The sequence below is a fragment of the Bombus impatiens genome, unplaced genomic scaffold (genome assembly GCF_000188095.3).
Source record: "Bombus impatiens unplaced genomic scaffold, BIMP_2.2 scf_0129, whole genome shotgun sequence".
NCBI lineage: Eukaryota > Metazoa > Arthropoda > Insecta > Hymenoptera > Apidae > Bombus > Bombus impatiens.
In genome coordinates this window covers 237098-254860 of record NT_176548.1, presented here as the reverse complement: position 1 = coordinate 254860, position 17763 = coordinate 237098, and the positions used below count along the sequence as shown (strand labels likewise).

The 17763-nt window shown below is 31.7% G+C and overlaps 7 protein-coding genes and 1 long non-coding RNA gene across 17 annotated transcripts in view; 4 read left to right on the top strand and 4 right to left on the bottom strand.

Annotated features, from left to right (window-relative positions):
* LOC117151255 overlaps positions 1 to 2355 on the bottom strand; it is a 5495-nt gene extending 3140 nt beyond the window's left edge. Inside the window, exons 1-2 of one of the 2 annotated variants that reach the window (XR_004461036.1) lie at positions 2176 to 2355; positions 852 to 991 (exon numbers count right to left, since the gene is read on the bottom strand). This is a non-coding gene — a long non-coding RNA (uncharacterized LOC117151255). The other variant, XR_004461035.1, reaches the window with a different exon arrangement.
* Positions 2356 to 2699: 344 nt separating this feature from the next.
* Positions 2700 to 4430, top strand: LOC100740818 (5'-AMP-activated protein kinase subunit beta-1). Of its 2 annotated transcripts, XM_012381264.3 has the most exons (6): positions 2726 to 2844; positions 2955 to 2989; positions 3086 to 3296; positions 3387 to 3665; positions 3750 to 3980; positions 4060 to 4430. In XM_012381264.3, exons 3-6 carry the CDS (start codon positions 3102 to 3104, stop codon positions 4204 to 4206), a joined length of 852 nt encoding a protein of 283 aa, XP_012236687.1. In that variant the 5' UTR covers positions 2726 to 2844; positions 2955 to 2989; positions 3086 to 3101; the 3' UTR covers positions 4207 to 4430. The 2 variants fall into 2 exon arrangements, with proteins under 2 accessions (XP_012236685.1, XP_012236687.1); XM_012381262.3 differs by lacking the exon at positions 2955 to 2989 and having other exon boundaries at positions 2700 to 2844.
* Positions 4431 to 4487: 57 nt separating this feature from the next.
* On the bottom strand, positions 4488 to 6349 carry LOC100741178 (pancreatic triacylglycerol lipase-like). 2 transcript variants are annotated; one of them, XM_024365049.1, is made up of 6 exons: positions 6011 to 6349; positions 5647 to 5845; positions 5418 to 5566; positions 5166 to 5342; positions 4813 to 5088; positions 4488 to 4751 (listed from the first exon to the last, which is right to left on the bottom strand). In XM_024365049.1, the coding sequence occupies exons 2-6, from the start codon at positions 5748 to 5750 to the stop codon at positions 4513 to 4515; spliced, it is 945 nt and encodes a 314-aa protein (XP_024220817.1). In that variant the 5' UTR covers positions 5751 to 5845; positions 6011 to 6349; the 3' UTR covers positions 4488 to 4512. The 2 variants fall into 2 exon arrangements, with proteins under 2 accessions (XP_024220817.1, XP_003486740.2); XM_003486692.3 differs by having other exon boundaries at positions 5647 to 6349.
* A 108-nt stretch (positions 6350 to 6457) lies between these two features.
* LOC100740937 (F-box only protein 22) lies at positions 6458 to 8985 on the bottom strand. 4 transcript variants are annotated; one of them, XM_033318934.1, is made up of 5 exons: positions 8876 to 8985; positions 7626 to 7786; positions 7215 to 7521; positions 6741 to 7139; positions 6458 to 6672 (listed from the first exon to the last, which is right to left on the bottom strand). In XM_033318934.1, the coding sequence occupies exons 2-5, from the start codon at positions 7726 to 7728 to the stop codon at positions 6588 to 6590; spliced, it is 894 nt and encodes a 297-aa protein (XP_033174825.1). In that variant the 5' UTR covers positions 7729 to 7786; positions 8876 to 8985; the 3' UTR covers positions 6458 to 6587. The 4 variants fall into 4 exon arrangements, with proteins under 4 accessions (XP_033174825.1, XP_033174823.1, XP_033174824.1 ...); XM_033318932.1 differs by lacking the exon at positions 8876 to 8985 and adding an exon at positions 7948 to 8223; XM_033318933.1 differs by lacking the exon at positions 8876 to 8985 and adding an exon at positions 7948 to 8223 and having other exon boundaries at positions 6741 to 7136.
* LOC100748119 (zinc finger protein 665-like) lies at positions 8363 to 11999 on the top strand. The gene is made up of 4 exons (XM_003486665.4): positions 8363 to 8485; positions 8586 to 8774; positions 8854 to 9021; positions 9096 to 11999. Exons 2-4 carry the CDS (start codon positions 8601 to 8603, stop codon positions 11283 to 11285), a joined length of 2532 nt encoding a protein of 843 aa, XP_003486713.1. The 5' UTR covers positions 8363 to 8485; positions 8586 to 8600; the 3' UTR covers positions 11286 to 11999.
* A 227-nt stretch (positions 12000 to 12226) lies between these two features.
* On the top strand, positions 12227 to 14169 carry LOC100741057 (sphingosine-1-phosphate phosphatase 1). Its single transcript, XM_003486691.4, has 4 exons — positions 12227 to 12689; positions 12766 to 12967; positions 13052 to 13276; positions 13348 to 14169. Exons 1-4 carry the CDS (start codon positions 12227 to 12229, stop codon positions 13763 to 13765), a joined length of 1308 nt encoding a protein of 435 aa, XP_003486739.1. The 3' UTR covers positions 13766 to 14169.
* Positions 14079 to 15669, bottom strand: LOC100747996 (PIH1 domain-containing protein 1). 3 transcript variants are annotated; one of them, XR_004461033.1, is made up of 7 exons: positions 15469 to 15669; positions 15326 to 15389; positions 15072 to 15254; positions 14835 to 15007; positions 14501 to 14746; positions 14296 to 14444; positions 14079 to 14222 (listed from the first exon to the last, which is right to left on the bottom strand). XR_004461033.1 is itself a non-coding variant. In XM_012381260.2 (7 exons), the coding sequence occupies exons 1-7, from the start codon at positions 15529 to 15531 to the stop codon at positions 14166 to 14168; spliced, it is 930 nt and encodes a 309-aa protein (XP_012236683.1). In that variant the 5' UTR covers positions 15532 to 15669; the 3' UTR covers positions 14079 to 14165. The 3 variants fall into 3 exon arrangements, 2 of the variants coding, with proteins under 2 accessions (XP_012236683.1, XP_012236684.1); XM_012381260.2 differs by having other exon boundaries at positions 14296 to 14439; XM_012381261.3 differs by lacking the exon at positions 14079 to 14222 and having other exon boundaries at positions 14302 to 14452.
* LOC100740698 (inactive peptidyl-prolyl cis-trans isomerase FKBP6) lies at positions 15447 to 17710 on the top strand. 2 transcript variants are annotated; one of them, XM_033318931.1, is made up of 6 exons: positions 15447 to 15470; positions 16024 to 16273; positions 16351 to 16811; positions 16885 to 17073; positions 17155 to 17266; positions 17336 to 17710. In XM_033318931.1, the coding sequence occupies exons 2-6, from the start codon at positions 16046 to 16048 to the stop codon at positions 17624 to 17626; spliced, it is 1281 nt and encodes a 426-aa protein (XP_033174822.1). In that variant the 5' UTR covers positions 15447 to 15470; positions 16024 to 16045; the 3' UTR covers positions 17627 to 17710. The 2 variants fall into 2 exon arrangements, with proteins under 2 accessions (XP_033174822.1, XP_003486736.1); XM_003486688.4 differs by lacking the exon at positions 15447 to 15470 and adding an exon at positions 15727 to 15929 and having other exon boundaries at positions 17336 to 17709.
* Positions 17711 to 17763: the final 53 nt, after the last annotated feature.

The following is a 17763-nucleotide window of genomic DNA, read 5'->3' as shown; positions in this document are numbered from 1 at the left end:
CACCGCCTCTCCGGACTTTCGCCGACACGGCCTAAGTCCGCGTCATCCCCGAATATGCCTCTTCCCTCGGCGACAGGAACTCTCCATTCGATCGTCAACTTCCTTAGTCAGGTAAGAGGCAAGAGTTTGCGATCGAATGTCGAAACATCCTGCTGACAACATATCTATTATTATCCGGCAACGGGTGTCCCTCTATCTGCTGCTGATAATCTAACGTGCCTCGTGCTCAATGAACAGCGTAACAATACTATTTCAGCAACCGCGCGCAAGAAGACAACCGACGAATAGATCGACTGCTCTGTTACCGACGTGCAACGGTAACGAACCACCTTCCTGTCACTTCTCGTTGCTCGTTATCAGCTCACGTTGCGAGCCCCTTTGCATCTAAAAAGAAAAAAAAGGACAACCAAAAAGGACAAGTATGTCGTAGGCGGTAGCCGTCCTTTTTCTTCTAGACGTACAACGAAAGATTCGTTATGGCGAATAACTCGTTGAAATAGTTCGTACTCCTTGCCTCTCTTTAACATGGAATTATTCTGAACGAGTTCTACGAAAGAAGAAGTACAGGATCGGTCGCGTTCCTCCGGGGCTTTCGACTCCGCGAACGCCGCAAAGCTTAAAGAGATAGGATTACTTGCGATTCGAAATTTATTTACACCAGCCTTAATCCCTATTATAGCCGCACGCGTAGCCCGAGGAAATGGCCGAGCAATTTCGGATTTGGACTGCCGAGAGATGATGGATCGCCGTTTCGTAGGCCGCCACTGATGATACCTCGCAGATGTAACCTCCACACCCTTTTCGGACGAAACCACTTGCCAGTGATTATCGATTAAACGCATGCACGTTACCTCGATTCTCTGCTCGTCACGATTTTCCTCCTATTTTCTTTTCCTTCCTTTCTTTTCTCGGTTTCGTTACGGATCCGCTCGACATCTGGCTCGTGCCAAAACTCTCCTCCGCTTTGTTACCCCTCACCCGTCTCACGCGCCTAAAACAACCAACGGTTTCAGATTTAAAGACGATAAAAGACGATTCGATTGATACGAGAGATCGAGTGACAAATTCTCGATCGTACGCAAGAAGCAAACGTTTTGCGACGACAGAGAGTTGAGATGCTTTGTACTCGGGCGATGATTGCTGGCTGAAACTTGGATATTGTCTCGCGCCCTGTAACGAGCAATCTCGATAGGATTAAAACGTTGTTTACCGGAACAGAAAGCCGGGACTTTGGGTTTACTTGGCGTAGTCGACACAGGCGCATCCTAGCGGCCTCGACTTCCTGGTGAATGCATACGTTTACAAGAACGCGTTGTTGTACTCCCGTTTAACTTCTCTCGTTACGCGAGTTACTCGAGCCGGCCGGTCTATCGAAGTTGCCGATAAAAATTAACATCCATATAGCAGGCCGCGTGCAAGCCACTTGAACTCCCGGAAATGTTCGACATATGTTGCCACTTCAGATAATCCAAAGCTTTTACAATAATCTAATCAGCATCACGGAACGAGAAATACATTTAACATGATCGATCAAATCTGCGGTTCCGTTAAATGAATTTCGACCCAAGCTTTCAAAGATAAAACGACTCTTCACTGGGATACATCTGTCCATTACGATATGTTGCGCATTCGAAGCGCGCAAATACGATTTCCAAACCTCTCAGAGTGACATCTAGCTTAAGACATTGCATGCACTCGTGAAATTGAAAACAGGATAAGAAAGACACGAGAGAGTAGACATTTTTTGGCGAAAAAATGATCAAGAATCATGAAACGAGTCGACTAAGGCTTCGTAAGAGTTTTGTTGCAAAGCTGAAAGTCAGACGGGCAAGTTAGAATACGCTCGAGGAGATACATGCTCCTTTAGCTTTATAAATAATAAATTCGCGTGAGAACACTGCAAGGGAGACAAAGATAGAGACAGGACGGAGAAAAGGAAGAAACATATACAAGAGAATAGTGTATGAAAGCGAGGGAGGGTGGAAAGAGATAGAGACAAGTGGTAATAAAGAGCAAGCAGTAAGAGCGTCGAAGTGACGTCCTGTGTCGCGGAGTCATAAACTGGGCCCCAAGATCTCAGGCTTACACTCTTATTAAAACGTCGTCCTGCATATTGACGGTTATTGATCACCTTTCGCACACCTCGGTGCTTTTACTATACAAGGTTCGTCTCACCTTGAAAACCGCGAATGCTTCAACGTTCGAAAAGGCTTGGACGATATCAATATAGAAATACACATTTGATCATGTTCGATAACGCCTGATCTATGAAAATGATGATTTCAAACGACAAGTACATATTTTATATTCATGTTAGGTCAAAACAAAATATGCGCGCACACATCTAGTTTTTATTTATTACCAATGTTATAAATATATAATGTTGCCTTAATAGATATGTGTAATATTATATATTTATAATGTGACAATAATAAATAAATAATAAATAAATAATAAAATAATAATGTGAAAAAGGACCACTCGAATCGAGCATATAAAAATAATAAATTTCACTTCACTTGCTTAAAACAATTTTCGAAACCGTAACGTATGCAAACGATCTTTTTACGAGCGCTCTTGTTAGCGCTGTAATATTGATAAATTGTACAATTTCTCTGTTATATTCGCTGTCGATATAATTTACAAATACAATTTGTAAGTCAGAATTTCCGGCAGTTGATAATATAGGTGCTTATTATAATCGTCAACTTATCGATAAGTAGATCTTCAATAAGTGAAGTAGCCATTTTTAGTCAAATCTAATGGAATCATTACTTTTATTGCACTTACCGTTCTTTGACGTTATGATTGTTTATCGTGTTTGATTTATAGATTAAAAGTAAGGTATGTACAAATTAATAGCTACCAGTGAAAATGAAATAATCTTAACACTATCAATCTAAAGTTTGGTTGTCATTTTATTTAAATGAAATAAAATTTCGTTGAATTCTTAGATTCTTGTAAACAAAACAAGTGATTTAAAAGAAAGGTGAAGATATAACTATACTTTCCTTTATATCTTTTTACTGATTCATATCAAATTAATAAATACTTTGATCGTTACATTTAGTCTGTTTTGCAATAGAAATTGCAGCCTAATAATGGGTAACGCTGGCAGTAATCAACCAGTTGGCCATCATCACACTAGCAGCACAAATAGAGAACACCGCCATACTAAAGAATATCCTCCACCTTCACCAGGGAAGGAAGGCCAAGCTTTTGTTTTTGATAAGAAACCAAGTCAAAAATTAGTTTTCCAATCATCTCATGAGGAGGAAGAACCTTATTTTGCTAAGGTATTTTTCGTAATTCATTATGTTAAATACATTAATTGCAAATTCACAGAAGGATCTATTTAAAAAGTTTGTCATCCTTTTTACCAACAGACTAATACACATCAAGATGGAGAAGACTTTAGTTCTCAACGTCCACGCTCTAATACAGTATCTGAAGGAACCAAAGTAGCAGATAGCAAAGTTTTACCAACGGTGTTTAAATGGGAGGGAGGTGGTAAACAGGTTTATATCAGTGGAACTTTTACTGGATGGAAAACATTACCAATGGTTAAGAGTCATGGTGATTTTGTAACAATTATTGATTTGCCTGAGGGAGAACATCAATATAAATTTTTTGTCGATGGTGAATGGAGACACGATCCAGATATAGTAAGAAATAATTTTGCTAATTTTAAACGATATTAAAATATCCATTCATTTGTACATGCTTTAATAAAAATATTTTATTGATAGAAAATTGTTGATAATGGAATGGGTTCCAAGAATAATTTGGTATCTGTAAGAAAATCTGATTTTGAAGTTTTTCAAGCACTTGCAAAAGATAGCGAGGGTGTTACTAGTAGTGCTCAGACTGAGTACGGACAAGAAATTCCTCCTAATAAGCCCTGGGAGAAAGTAGCTGGTCCACCAATATTGCCACCTCATTTGCTTCAAGTTATTCTCAATAAAGATACTCCCTTATCTGTAAGTTTACAAAAATATATTAACAAGCATTTTAATTTGTTACAAAATGTATTATTAGTTTTACCAATACTAATTTCAGTGTGAACCAACACTTCTACCAGAACCAAATCATGTTATGTTAAATCATCTATATGCTTTAAGCATTAAGGATAGCGTAATGGTTCTATCGGCGACGCATCGTTATCGTAAAAAATATGTTACAACCTTATTATACAAACCAATTTAAGATCCTTCGGTCATTCCCTAAGATATTGGCAATTGTTAGCTACATCGAATCATGGTATATTTTGTAGGTAAGATGAAATATTGATGTATAAAACAAATATTTGGAAATTGACAAACATAGAGTTTGTTGTATTTGAAATGTTAAATAATGTAATTATTATTTATTAAAATGAAATATTTTCCATTAGATATCTTGCATATAATAAGCTATTTTTACTAAATATACATTTTATTCTATGATTGATTCTGCTCGCTATCTATATATATATAGTATATACCTTCTTTTCTTAAATACCAAATATTTTATTTAAATCGTATTATCAGTTATTTCCATCTGATTAGAATAAGGAGGTTCAGATCTTGTTGTGAGAAAATAGGTTCCAGTCGCCATTTTATCAACATGTTCTCCTAGTAGTGTGGTTTTGGAATAATTACAACTTCCTTGCATAAATTGATCCCATGTATCACACTTACTCGCCACAAACCCGGTTTTAGAACCAATACTTTCGGTAAAATATACACGTGCTCGACCATGACTACATGCCTCTATAGAAAAAGAAACATAGATATATGTACTTATTGCTAAAGCATACAAATGATATATTACCCATTATTTCTGGAATACAACAGCAACCAGGCTGAACAGCTGTTCCTCCATTTGGGTAGAAATCTACGCTTCCTAAAGGTTGCAAATAGCCTAAGACTCCACCACAAGAATGAATAATATCGACAAACATCGCGTCTGTAGGATCTAATCGAGTTTTATCCGATGTAAGCAAATGAAATCCAGGCAAAGCGGGATCTAAGCCGGTTATTCTTCCTAAGCGTCCGGAAGTTATTAAACTTCCGGTGTTACCAGCTACATGCGCTCCAAGAGAATGCCCTTCGTAAAGTAATAATGAAAATATAGAAAACGTGGAATAATTACTACATCTTAAGTTCATTATATTAATAATATACCAATAAAATGAATATTTTCGGTTTTAAGTTCTGTTTCTGCCACTAAGAAGTCGATAAATTCAGCAGATGTTCTTCCCACCCTTTCTGTATTACGCATTGGTCCAAGGTAGAATGTACTTGCAGCCAGAGGTTGCCAATCAACCATAATGACGTTATAATTGTTATACTTTAAATATGCTACATAATTATAATAAACAGTAAAATATACCGACTTTCTAGAATTACGTTCTCAAATCTTTAAAATGACAATACCTTCTTTCATATCAACGAGACCAGTATTCATTGCACTTGATTTCCATCCATGTGTTATAAATTTAGTTTGGCGAGACGGATCAAAATTAGAGTTGTGAAGTCCTTTAGTATCGTTCGTATATAATTGAGTACCATTTTCTGGACCAGATCTTGAAATATATTTATGTTTCAAAAGGATTATAAAACATGTTTTCGTAAATATTTAAATTTTATAAACTTCTGAATATACCGAGTATAAAGGACGTAAGAAACTTGTGAGTCAAAAATGCCTCGTTCATCATTTTCAGTGTGTCTCAGTACCGCAACTTGAGGCTGATCATTTCCATCAGGCATAAAAATCCAATCTACCCCATATCCATCGTACCTTTGTTGCAAACCACTGTTCCATGCTTGGCAAACCGTAAAATTAAATAAAATAACAGGCGCAACTAGAATATAGAATATAGTACTAGAGTATAGTAATACAGTCATCGTTTCACTTTAAAGAAACACCGTATTTAATATGTTAAATAAATTATAAATAATCCTAAAATAATTATACGAGACTGCCACGCGGTGAAGAGTTCAATGTTCTAGTATTTATATATCCTTACTTGACTTAATTTGATGGAAAAAGTTTCAAAGTACAACCTTATAAACCCTGGCAATATCATACTAAACATAAATAAATTCTTTCACGGCCCAGTTTCCTTTATTTTATCTTTACCGTGGTATCGTACGAGCGGAAATACTGTCAAGTAGTTGTCTGGCATCTGGCAATGTTTTAAACATTATAATTATATTCAAAGAGGTGCAGGTTTTTGTCCAATTAACTGTCGGATATGCTAAGTGTTTCCATATCGCGTTGAAACAGTTACGCGTACATGATATTAAACAAAGTTGTTTTCCATACTGGTAATCATTTTTAAATTGCTTTGTTCCGGAAGCTAACCATTTTTTAATAAAAAAAAGTAAAAATTTTCGTGCTATAGACATTTTTATAGGGAAATAAATTAGGAAATAACATAAAAAAATCTGTATGAACATAAAATATATTAAGATACATTATTATGTAACATATATTTTTAAATCACCATTATTGATTTTTTATGTTACAATTAGTCACTTAACATTTACCAAATATATTCTAATATTAATTTAATTGATAGTTCAGATTTCTTCATTATAGATTCAAGTCAACTTCTGGCCATATGTAATTATTAAAAATACAGTAGACCTTTCATGGTACCAGTAGTCTTCTCCCAAGCTAAAATTATCTGAAAAAATTTATAATAAAAGTGCATTGTTTTCCATTGTTGTAATAACGTCTGCGGTCATAATGAAAGATATTTACAATTTGGTACCGTATTTTCTCCAAATTCTCCGTCACCGAAACAGCCTACCAATGGTACCTCTGGAAACAGCTTTTTGAATATAGTAGACTCTACATCCGTTTCATTAAACATATTTGTTCCACGTTCACAACACGCAAACATGTAACCTATGGAATGTTTTCTTAATGAAACATGATTCTTAAATAATTCCAACTTCTGTTCAACTAGTTCTTTAGTGTTGCAATCTTCATCTATAACTATAGACCATGAATCTATTGCTCCAACTATAATAATTCCAACACAAAATGCATATGAAAAGCATCTCTCATCATGACTAATATTTTTTGAATTACACACATATAAATCCTTGACTACTCCTCCCCATACAGAAGGTGTAACTCCTCCACTACTAAATGTAAAAACAGCATTATGTTATTATCATATAATGTAATAAGATACCAGATTATGAAATTTAGAATTTTACCATATTCGTAATACCCTTGCAGTTCTCTGTGCTAGGGTACGACCTGCTTGATTACAAAATAGTAGAAGACATTTAGATCTATCAGTTTTATCTTTGAAAAAAGCTAGTTTCATTTGTTGATAATACTGTGTATAATCATTTCGTGAAACAACTGTAATTACTTTCATTGTTACATCAGGTATTTCAGGTAGAAATGCATATACTCTTTTCTGAAGAGCTCTTTCCATTTCTGCATTTTCCATAAGTATACCAAATGTGGACAGTGTTACAATTTCACAACTTCGTGGAAGAACTCGACAAAGGCAATCTTGATAAAATGAAACATAATGATTAAAAGCAAAGTGATATATGTACTTTATGGAAACATTTAACTTAAAATTAAAAAAGCTGCGATATAATTCAAATAAATACCTTGCCTAATGCTTGCTTTATGTATACCTTTAAAAACTAATCCTACTGCTGGTTTGTCCCGTAATTTTTCTATAGCTGTCATATATCTTCTACCAATATTCATAAAAGTGGTAGGACCTCCCCTAGTTCGTTTCTCATCGTTTGCCACTTCTAACCATGACCTGAAATATAAAGCTCCACATGTTAATACATTTTACAAAAATTTAACACACAAATGTCTACTTTTGAAGTTTATTCAATTTTGATTAAATAAATTTTTGGCAATGCATTTTTTCTTCATTTAGGATACAAAAATTTAATGAAATGTCGAACATATTCACACCTGCAAACCATTGACGCATTCAACAGATCTGCCCAATTCAAATATTTAAATACAAGTCGTAAATCATCATAGGTTAAGTACAAATCAGTATGATGTTTTTTTCTCTCTTTGACATTGGGTGTACTATCATCGTCTTCGTAACTTCTTTTTGCTGATAAACTTGCCATCACTTAATTGTATAATATAGTAAAATTACTCCGTCCTTTCGTATAATTTAACAAAACGCTACCTTCTAAATGCGTCAATATTTCAAATCACTATTTACGTATTTACTTTCTTATAATGTTTGCTTATGTCATGAACAAGTGAAATAAACAGATTATCGTTCGATTTGTATCCCCTCTTTTTTATTAATATTTTATTTATTTTTAAAGATGGATTTAGATAAATTATATATTATAATAAGTAATAATAACAACAATATTAAGAGATCATTGTTTTGAAAAGGTAATGTCTTAAGAAACCTTGAGTTTTCACAACTGTCATAGAAACTCTACCAGAAGCATTGATGAACTTTCGCAGAAAAAAGAAATAACGTACATGTGATAGCAAATGCACCACATCACATCTAAATTATGATCTTTTGTTGAATATTCTAAAGAATTTGAATGTGAATATATTTCTAGTTAAACATTTAGTTTAGCTACGGTCCAATGGAAATCGAAAATAAAACAACAATTTCATCAAATGATTGTGGTAATGTTTGCCGTGTTTGTCTTGCAACAAATCAAAATAATCAATGCATTTTCGATAGTAAACGAAGTGATTCAATTAATGAAAGTACAATTGATTTGTCTGAAAAACTTCGTTTGTGCAGTGGTGTGGAGGTTAGTTTAATTCTAATGGTTTCTTTTTTCTTCAATGTTTGTTCGCTATATTTTTTATAATGCGACTTTTACTGGATAGGTACTGGAAAATGATGGTTTACCTTCCACTATTTGCGCGAAATGTATATTAAAGATCAATGATGCCCATGAATTAAGAAGGCAATGCCAGCAATCCGATATCCAATTAAGAGAATTGTATGGTAAAGTGGAAAAAATATATAATATCAATTTATGTAAAACTACAAAAGTAAGTACTCTACATTTGTAAAAAAAGAGTATAATTACAAAATTGTTATTATTTCGTCCTTTATTGCTCACCAGGATAAATATTCCCAGACTGATTATTCATTTACTTCTGATTTAATCAAAATTGAAGCTGATTCATTTTCTGCAATGGGTTATAATCCTTATCCAATGGTAATGCTTAATTCTAGTACTAAAGACATAAAAGATCATGAAGTAATTAATGAATCAAAGTACGCAGAAGATAAAGAATCCACTAGTAACTTAAATAAACAAAATGCCTATATTAAATGTAAACAAACAGAATATGAAAGAAGTGTTACAGGAAGAGAAGTTTATCGGACAAGAAGAATGACCATGTTTAAAAGAGTAACATCTATAGAAAATTTAAAAAATCATAAAGAAAGACAGAGACAATATATAAAAAAGAATACAGCTGTTAAGTGGGATGATGATGCAGCAGATATTAAAAAGACAGATTCTCAATGTTCTTATAGTTGCCCAAAATGTACCAGATGCTATTCCAGCAAAAGATCTTTGGATAGACATATATTAACTCATGATGAAAAGAAATTCACATGTGATAAATGTAACAAACATTTTTTTCAACTTGATAAATTGATACAACATAATAAACTACATATTGTTAAAGAAAAACCTAAACCAGTATTGTGTAAAATATGTAATAGGAATTTTAGGAAAACTGATACTATGGTAAGACATTTAAATGTTCATAAAAGAACTAATCCAAAGGAGGTCCTTTCTATTCTGAAAGAAATTAGAGATAAAAGAAAATTGGAAACCATAACTGAACCAGGAAAAAAAGAAGTTGAAAATAATAAAGATAAAAAAGAAACAGAGGAAGAATTTGCAACAAATGAAAATAATACTTTAAGTGTCCTAAAAAATAGGACTTTAGAATCTAAAGATAAAAAGTGTAATTCTGATTCATTATCTACTGAACTACTGATATCTACTGAAAATTTTGATTCTTTCGATCATGAGACACTTTATCGATGTAACTACTGTACCAAGCGTTATGCGAACGAAAAATCTCTTCAAAAACATTTACAGATTCATATTGAAAAAAGATTTGTTTGCAATGTATGTAATATGAAATTCTTTCGCCAAGATAGATTAAATAGTCATAAAAATCGATATGGGCATAATGAAAATTCAGCATTAGAAATGCAAAAACCAAGTGACGATAAGTCAGCCATTAAATTAATAAACAGTTGGATTCGAGAAGAGCTTGATTCAGATAACGAGGAAAAGGGTTTTCCTTGTAAAATTTGTGGAAAATCATATGATACAAAAAAATCCTTACTAAAGCATCAATTAAGTACGCATAATACAGAAGGAGAAAACTGCACAACGTGCGGTAAGATGTGTGCCTGTGACGAGAAGGAGAAGAATCAACATAAATCAAACGAAAGATTAAAACCATATCGATGCGGAGAATGTAATAAATCCTTTGAAAAGGAAGTTAAATTACAAAAACATATAAGAATCCACGAGCGCGCTAAGGAACAGCAAGATGTAAATTTTAAACGATTTTTATGTCACATATGTAGCAAAACCTTTAGACAAAATACAGGTCTCATGTTCCATATGAGGACGCATACAGGATACAAACCTCATGTTTGTAAATATTGTGGAAGAGGATTCACTTCAAATTCTAATTGCATCAATCATGAAAGAACTCATACTGGTGATAGACCATTCGTTTGTCATTTTTGTAGTGCTGCTTTTGCCAAATCATGTACGCTTAAAGCACACATTACAACACATACTGGAGAAGCAAATTATCATTGTAAAACTTGCGGTAAATCATTTAGGCGACTAAAGTACTTAAAAGAACACAAATTTACGCATACGGGGGAAAAACCATATGCTTGTAAGATTTGTGGCACTGCATATAGCCATTCTGGTAGTTTATTCGTACATGAGAAAAAGTGTAAAGCGCAATATAATAGTTATCAATCCAATACGTCACAAAATATGCAAAGCTATTGCGAATCGGAAACGTCTTCACCAACCTCTATCATTACCGTTTTACCGCAAGTTTATTTGAATAATACTAATGCGATAAATACACAAAGTAGCAAAACCTACATGGACAATATTCAAAAAATAAATTCTCAGAATATTGCTAACATAAATGCTGTTAATACATCAGATTTACATATTCACTCGAATTCCGAAATTTCTGATGTTTCTCTAGCTGTTAAAAGCTTCGCTCTTATCGGACAAATGTTTCAATCGTAGATTAATGCAATGAATGACTGATGAAATTCAAATTGAAATGTTTCTGTGATAAATTTTTATTTTGCAAATATGTTTCAATTATTACTTGAAATATATTTTGCATGGATAAAAAGGAGTAATAAATGTACGAAATGTTTTTTATTGCATTTTTAAGTGGTATCACTCGTTGCATATTTCATACATTATAAAATATGGGAATGGGATTAATTTTATTTTATAAGTTTTCTTATCGTATATAGAGTTTTGCAATTAGGGTGAAGGATAGTTTATCAAATAAAAAGGCTAAAGTCAATCCCTTTTTCATTAGATCTTTTCTTATTGAAGTATATGTAACTCATATACTCAAACAGTTAAAAATATTAATATACGTATCTTTATATCGAAATTGATACATTTCTTAATCGAGATATAACTATCCATTTTATTGTAAAACAACCACAAAATATTAGGCGACTACGGTCATTGGTTTAGTCCAGAGCTTGAAGTTGGCGAATCTAAGTTCACATAGTTGCAGCATCTCTTCCATAACTGTATATACTTTATGGAATATGTACTTATATATACGCACAATAATGTACTACAAGAGTGGTAAAAAATGTGTTTAAAGATGATACATACGAATATCATCGATTTTGCGGTTATCTAAACACGTTTGAACTATTCAATATCTTTCCTTTAATTTTTTACTTGTTGTAAATAAAAATTTAAAAGGAATTACACTTCTTGTAAATAGTTCGATGAATATTCGATAAATTAACATTTATGTGATAGATTTATATTGAATCACCTCCATTTTAGCAATTTTTTTAATGTATTTAGTCTTGATTTATGCAATTTAATGAATTCATTATTGTCAGATTCATATATTCAATAGTAATTTACTAAATTGCTAAGTAAAATGTTATTCTTATGATGAAACTTGTACATTACACGTAAGAACTATGTGGTCAGAAATTTTAGAATATTTAAAAGATGCGTCTTTAGTGGCAAAAATACAAAATTGTTTTGGTGTCAAAATACATTATAGTGAAACTTTGAAAGAACATTATAAGGAAAATCTCTGTCCTGAAATCCATGGTACTAATTGTCGAAATATTAAACGCAATGTGAATAGTTACCAATTAAAATTTGGAGAAGCGAAAGAAAATGGTTATATTACAACGGAAAAAAGATCTATTTGTGGTGTAAAAACAAATATATGTATGAGTGAGAAATACGAACCATCGATCGCCCTCAATTGGAATTATACTATAACAAACTATTTTTGGTATTATTTATTTTTTTTTGGAACAGAATTAGGGGATGAAATATTTTATTCTACATTTATACCTTTCTGGTTTTGGAATATCGATGGTGCAGTGGGTAGAAGGGTTGTTTTAGTATGGGCTATTATCATGACAACGGGTATGTTATTGCTTAATAATATCTAATACATTTTATTTTTAAACAGTATCGTTGCATTATGAAAATTTACATGTAGGTCAAATATTAAAAGATGTTATATGTTGGGCAAGACCTGCATGTCCTCCAGCAGTTCGATTGCAAATAAAATGGTCAGAAGAATATGGAATGCCATCTACTCATGCTATGATTGGTATATCGATTCCATTCAGTGTAGTATTATTTACAATAAATAGGTATCTCTACCCCGTTTCTATTGGTTGGACAATTGCAACATTGTGGTAAGTGACATATTATTCTCTAACAATAGATTGATTAAAATTCACAAAAGAATTTAAATATAATTGTTATTATTTATTTAAAAGGTGTACACTTGTGTGTATGAGTAGATTATATCTAGGTATGCACACAGTATTAGACATTCTAGCAGGCTTAATGTTGGCCGTTGCATTAATGATTCCATTAGTACCTTTAGTGGACTACACAGATTATTATATTCTCTCAAACATTTGGGCTTTGGCAATTTTAATTGTTACTAGTATAGCTGTTATAGTTTACTACCCATGCAGCAAGAAATGGACACCGACCAGGTAATTTATATAATGATCTTATAGTTTATAAAGATACCAATTTGATTATGACGAACAGTCTTCTATTTTAGAGGTGATACAACTATGGTGGTATCTGTTACCACTGGGGTTCATTTAGGAGCATGGCTTAACTACAATACTGGAGCTATGATAGCTCCTACAAAATCACCACCATATGATATTATATGGCCAACTTACCCAATGTTTGGTTGCATGATACTTAGAACAATACTTGGATTTTCCGGTATTCTTGTAACAAGGGCTGTTTGCAAATCCTTTTGTTATAAAATAATGTGTGCCATATTAAGAATTAATTCTGAGGACCTCATGAAAAGTCAAAATTATTCAGAAGATAACAATAAAGTTCTTGTTGATCTAGTCCACAAATATGTGACTTGTTTTATGATAGGTGTAAATACAGTGTATCTCTTGCCAAATGTGTTTTCTATAATTGGAATCGAACGACCGACATTTTACACGGAAATATAAAACGCTTCCTTCAGTTATAAAAACGACGCATTTATCGGTTTTATCGGTATAAAGTAAACATAATATGAAATTATAATCATTGTACAAATCATTCCAATACTAATGTTTGTGATATTGTTTTTGTATACATATATTCATTGCTCGTATCCATTGTTGCTACAGGTCACAAATATGTGAGTCAGATGTCCTGTACTATTTTATATACCAAAAGCGCAATTTCAGGTTTCAAACTTGTTAACCTAGTTCCAATTATATTGTTCATATACATGCATTAAAATTATAGTTTCGTTGGTAAGAGAAATAGATTAAAACAGTTAATAAGAAAGTTTATATTTTACCTTTCTAAGGTATAAATAAATGTTACAATGTTTTTCGTTACAATAAACTAATTGATTAAAAATTAACTTGTTTGAATATTTTCTAAAACTCTTTCCACGGGCATATCTAACCTTAATACCTGTGAAGGAGATAAATTATATATTATTATAATATTATAAGGAAATGTAATTACAATAAACTGACATTCTTACCCTGAGATTATTATCTAAAATACATTTCACATATGGTATATTTATGATGTATGGAACTGATAAATCATATACGAGACCAGTTTTATCAATAGTAATTACAATACGATCTTGGTCAAGAAGTACATCTACCTCTTTTCTAGTAATCTGTAGTAAAATACCAATATTTATACACTATCTACTGGAAATAAAATTTTGATTATCTTACCCCTTTAGGTATTTGGAATACCCCAATCAAATGTATAGATGTTCCTTTTAAATGTTTCAGTAATACATAATTTTGATTTAAACCAACTACAGTATCTGAAGAAATATTTTCTAATTTACTTTTATTTTCTTTTTCATGAATGTCTTTAGTAGGAATTTTAATTTCCTCAATTAATTGTTTCTGGATTTGTGTGTGAGTTCGTGGCTTACGATCTTCAATCCTGTGCTGCTGCAATTTTCCCATTACCTAAAAGATATACAATTCAAATCTGAGGTCTCTTCTATTTATGTAACATAATCTCATTGACATATGTTCAATTAGAAAATAAATATACTTTTCTATTTTTAAGAATCACATAATCTTCTGTATTTAATGTTCTGTTAAATTTGTTCGATACACCATCTATTATAACTGATATTGTGAATAGTAAAAAGTTTTTGTTTTTTTGACATTTTTCAAAATATGTTGTATTAATAACAATATCATACGTCAAACAAGGAGATCCACCTATAATGTTACATGTGATATATTAATTTTAATGTTATATTATCTTGTTATACAATACAGTTACCTTTATCAGTTTCAAATCTTTCACATCCAATACTCATAAGTACTACAAATTCTGGACTTTCTTGTGACAATATTTCAAAAAGTTTTGCGTCCGATATATCATCAGGTGGTGGTATTTTATCAGATGTACATATGTTTAAGAATACTTTTTCTCCACCATCAGTTCTTGTTTTTATACATATACCTAGAATATATATACAGGGATTATATTTGATCAATGTTATTAATTTTGTTAATATTAATAACTGGAATTACCTGGTGTAGGTTGGATAATAAAGAAAGGTTTAGAATCAGATTGCTTTATCAGTGTATCATTATCCTACAGAAATAAAAGATTTATTTGTTTATATATATACTAATTCTAACATGAAAGTCACCTAATTACTATCGTTACTTACAGGTAATATTAGGTTTTTTGTTAATATTGTATCATCTATATCCAAGAATGTTGTGTTATTCATGATGAAAAAATATTTTTATTCATTTACAATATAATATTCGTTTAATAATTAGCAATATCAGAATTAAAATATTTTCGTATAGTAGTTATTTTATTTTTTTGGATACGACAGTTTGTTATGAATGTAATTTGGATATACATATACGATAAGCAGTGGTGGGGAGTGAGGAGTGGGGAAAGATATCTTTCTTTTCATGTTTTGAAACCATAACAAAAGGTAGAAAGAATTTAACCTTTCCTCTTTGAATAATCTTGATAAAATTTTGTAATTATTACTCATCTCCACTGGGATTACACTGGCAGGGAATAGTAAAAATTAAAGTTTTATCAGTTAGATAAATTGATATAAGTTACTAAAATGGAAAAGTGTATAAATGCTTCAGATGGATTTACCCTTAAGTATATAAATCCAAATTTTACAATACAAACCTATATTTTTAATCGAAACGTCGAATAATTTAGAACAAAATCTTTGATAAAACATATATTTCAGAGATTTGACATTAAAAGATGGAATGGTATTTGAAGTTTCTAATAACTGTGAGAACTTCGACGACGAAGATTTTGGTTATTCCACGGATATACCATTAACTAATGATGAAGTATTAGATCTTTTAAATATGGATGATTTTCAAGATGAAGATACTTGTGATGATGATAATATAAATAACCGAATTACAGTTTGTGGTATCAGTTTTAAAAAATTAAAAACTAAAATGACTAATCTTTTTGGAGATGGAAAGGTAAATTATATTTCTTGATGTTGTTAGTATATTGATGGTCTTTCATAGAATAATGTTTTTTTAAATACTATTTGTAGGTCATGAAATTAATAAAACAGGAAGGTGTTGGTACTGTTATACCATGTGATGCACAAGTTAGTATCAAATATATAGCACATTTTGAATTCAGTGATGAGCCATTCGATTCTAGTTTTGCTCACGGAGATACAGAAACCTTACATTTAGGTGAGGATTCATTATTACCTGGTTTAGAGATTGGTATTACATCAATGAAAAAGCATGAAATAGCAATGTTCCTTATACATCCGGATTTGGCATATGGAAAATATGGTTGTGCTCCTCGTATTCCACCAAATGAAGAAGTATTATTCATTGTACATTTAACTGATTATGTGGATAATGGATCTGCTAAGAAATTTCAAAGCTTGTCTTTAGAAGAAAGAAGACAATTTGCAACTGCTGTTAAAGGTGTTCAGGGTAAATTTAATACTGCCAAAGATTACTTTAGTAAAAAGAAAATTAAGCAGGCAACAAAAGAGTAAGTATTTTTTAAATGAAATATGTATATATATATATATCAACACATTATTATTATCGTTGTGTGTTTTCAGATATGGGAAAGCACTTCAATGGTTAGAAGAAACAGAACTAAAAAATCAGCAAGAGGAAGATGAAGTAAATAAATTACTTTCAAGAGGTTATAACAATCTTGCAATTTGCTACAATATTCAAAATATGCCACGTAATGCTTGTAATGCATGCAATAGAGTTCCTATACCTACATCTAAAACTCATTTCAAGTATGTTGGGTTAAAACAAATTCTAAGAAATACCTACATGAACATGATTGTACATTTATACATTTTGTATTTATTTTGTAGTTATGGACGGGCGTTATTGAAAATGGGAGAGTTTTCTAGAGCAATGGAAAAGTTGCAGCTTGCTCTGAAGATGGAACCTAAAAATATGGAGATTGTCAAGGAAATTAAACTTGTGAGCTAATAAAATCAAAAAATATATATGTTGTTTCTGGAAACATTTTATCATACTCATTACTTCTAGGCAAATGAAAAACAAAGGAAGTACTTGGACATGGAGAAAAAGCTTTGGGAAAATTGCTTAAAAGTTAAAGAAAATAAAAAGAAAGAGCCTTCTGCTTTTGAAAAAGTTGCATACGAGATCTGTAAAAGCTTTTCTGAAGATAATCAGGCCTTGAGACAACCACTTCCTGAATGTTTGACCCCTGAGGAAGACAAATGTGTACGTGAACAAGCCGCAGTTTTTGGCTTGATTGTTACTACGCACCAAAGATACGGTAGAGAAATAACATATCTTAGCAAAGCTAATTATTAAAATCTAAGCGCTACTTTAATTAAGATGATATAATATGAAATATTATAGAAAAGACTATTATATAAAAATATATATATATACATACATACATATATATATATATATAAATAAATATTTTTGTACTCTTATATTATGAA

Excerpts from the sequence above, each read along its gene's own strand:
- LOC100740818 (XM_012381262.3), top strand. The coding sequence starts at position 3,102 with ATGGGTAACGCTGGCAGTAATCAACCAGTTGGCCATCATCACACTAGC. Across the intron at positions 3,297-3,386 it reads AAGAACCTTATTTTGCTAAG|ACTAATACACATCAAGATGG; the intron begins GTATTTTTCGTA and ends TTTTACCAACAG. Across the intron at positions 3,666-3,749 it reads GGAGACACGATCCAGATATA|AAAATTGTTGATAATGGAAT; the intron begins GTAAGAAATAAT and ends TTTTATTGATAG.
- LOC100741178 (XM_003486692.3), bottom strand. The coding sequence starts at position 5,888 with ATGACTGTATTACTATACTCTAGTACTATATTCTATATTCTAGTTGCG. Across the intron at positions 5,567-5,646 it reads TCTTACGTCCTTTATACTCG|ATCTGGTCCAGAAAATGGTA; the intron begins GTATATTCAGAA and ends ATATATTTCAAG. Across the intron at positions 5,089-5,165 it reads CGAAAATATTCATTTTATTG|GGCATTCTCTTGGAGCGCAT; the intron begins GTATATTATTAA and ends TACTTTACGAAG.
- LOC100740937 (XM_033318932.1), bottom strand. The coding sequence starts at position 8,114 with ATGGCAAGTTTATCAGCAAAAAGAAGTTACGAAGACGATGATAGTACA. Across the intron at positions 7,522-7,625 it reads TAAAGCAAGCATTAGGCAAG|ATTGCCTTTGTCGAGTTCTT; the intron begins GTATTTATTTGA and ends CATTTTATCAAG. Across the intron at positions 6,673-6,740 it reads GTACCAAATTGTAAATATCT|TAATTTTAGCTTGGGAGAAG; the intron begins TTCATTATGACC and ends AATTTTTTCAGA.
- LOC100748119 (XM_003486665.4), top strand. The coding sequence starts at position 8,601 with ATGGAAATCGAAAATAAAACAACAATTTCATCAAATGATTGTGGTAAT. Across the intron at positions 8,775-8,853 it reads GTTTGTGCAGTGGTGTGGAG|GTACTGGAAAATGATGGTTT; the intron begins GTTAGTTTAATT and ends TTTACTGGATAG. Across the intron at positions 9,022-9,095 it reads ATTTATGTAAAACTACAAAA|GATAAATATTCCCAGACTGA; the intron begins GTAAGTACTCTA and ends ATTGCTCACCAG.
- LOC100741057 (XM_003486691.4), top strand. The coding sequence starts at position 12,227 with ATGTGGTCAGAAATTTTAGAATATTTAAAAGATGCGTCTTTAGTGGCA. Across the intron at positions 12,968-13,051 it reads TGGACAATTGCAACATTGTG|GTGTACACTTGTGTGTATGA; the intron begins GTAAGTGACATA and ends TTTATTTAAAAG. Across the intron at positions 13,277-13,347 it reads AAGAAATGGACACCGACCAG|AGGTGATACAACTATGGTGG; the intron begins GTAATTTATATA and ends CTTCTATTTTAG.
- LOC100747996 (XM_012381260.2), bottom strand. The coding sequence starts at position 15,531 with ATGAATAACACAACATTCTTGGATATAGATGATACAATATTAACAAAA. Across the intron at positions 15,255-15,325 it reads TATTATCCAACCTACACCAG|GTATATGTATAAAAACAAGA; the intron begins GTAATTCCAGTT and ends TATATATTCTAG. Across the intron at positions 14,440-14,500 it reads TATTCCAAATACCTAAAGGG|ATTACTAGAAAAGAGGTAGA; the intron begins GTAAGATAATCA and ends ATTTTACTACAG.
- LOC100740698 (XM_003486688.4), top strand. The coding sequence starts at position 15,889 with ATGGAAAAGTGTATAAATGCTTCAGATGGATTTACCCTTAA. Across the intron at positions 15,930-16,023 it reads TCAGATGGATTTACCCTTAA|AGATTTGACATTAAAAGATG; the intron begins GTATATAAATCC and ends CATATATTTCAG. Across the intron at positions 17,074-17,154 it reads ACATCTAAAACTCATTTCAA|TTATGGACGGGCGTTATTGA; the intron begins GTATGTTGGGTT and ends TTTATTTTGTAG.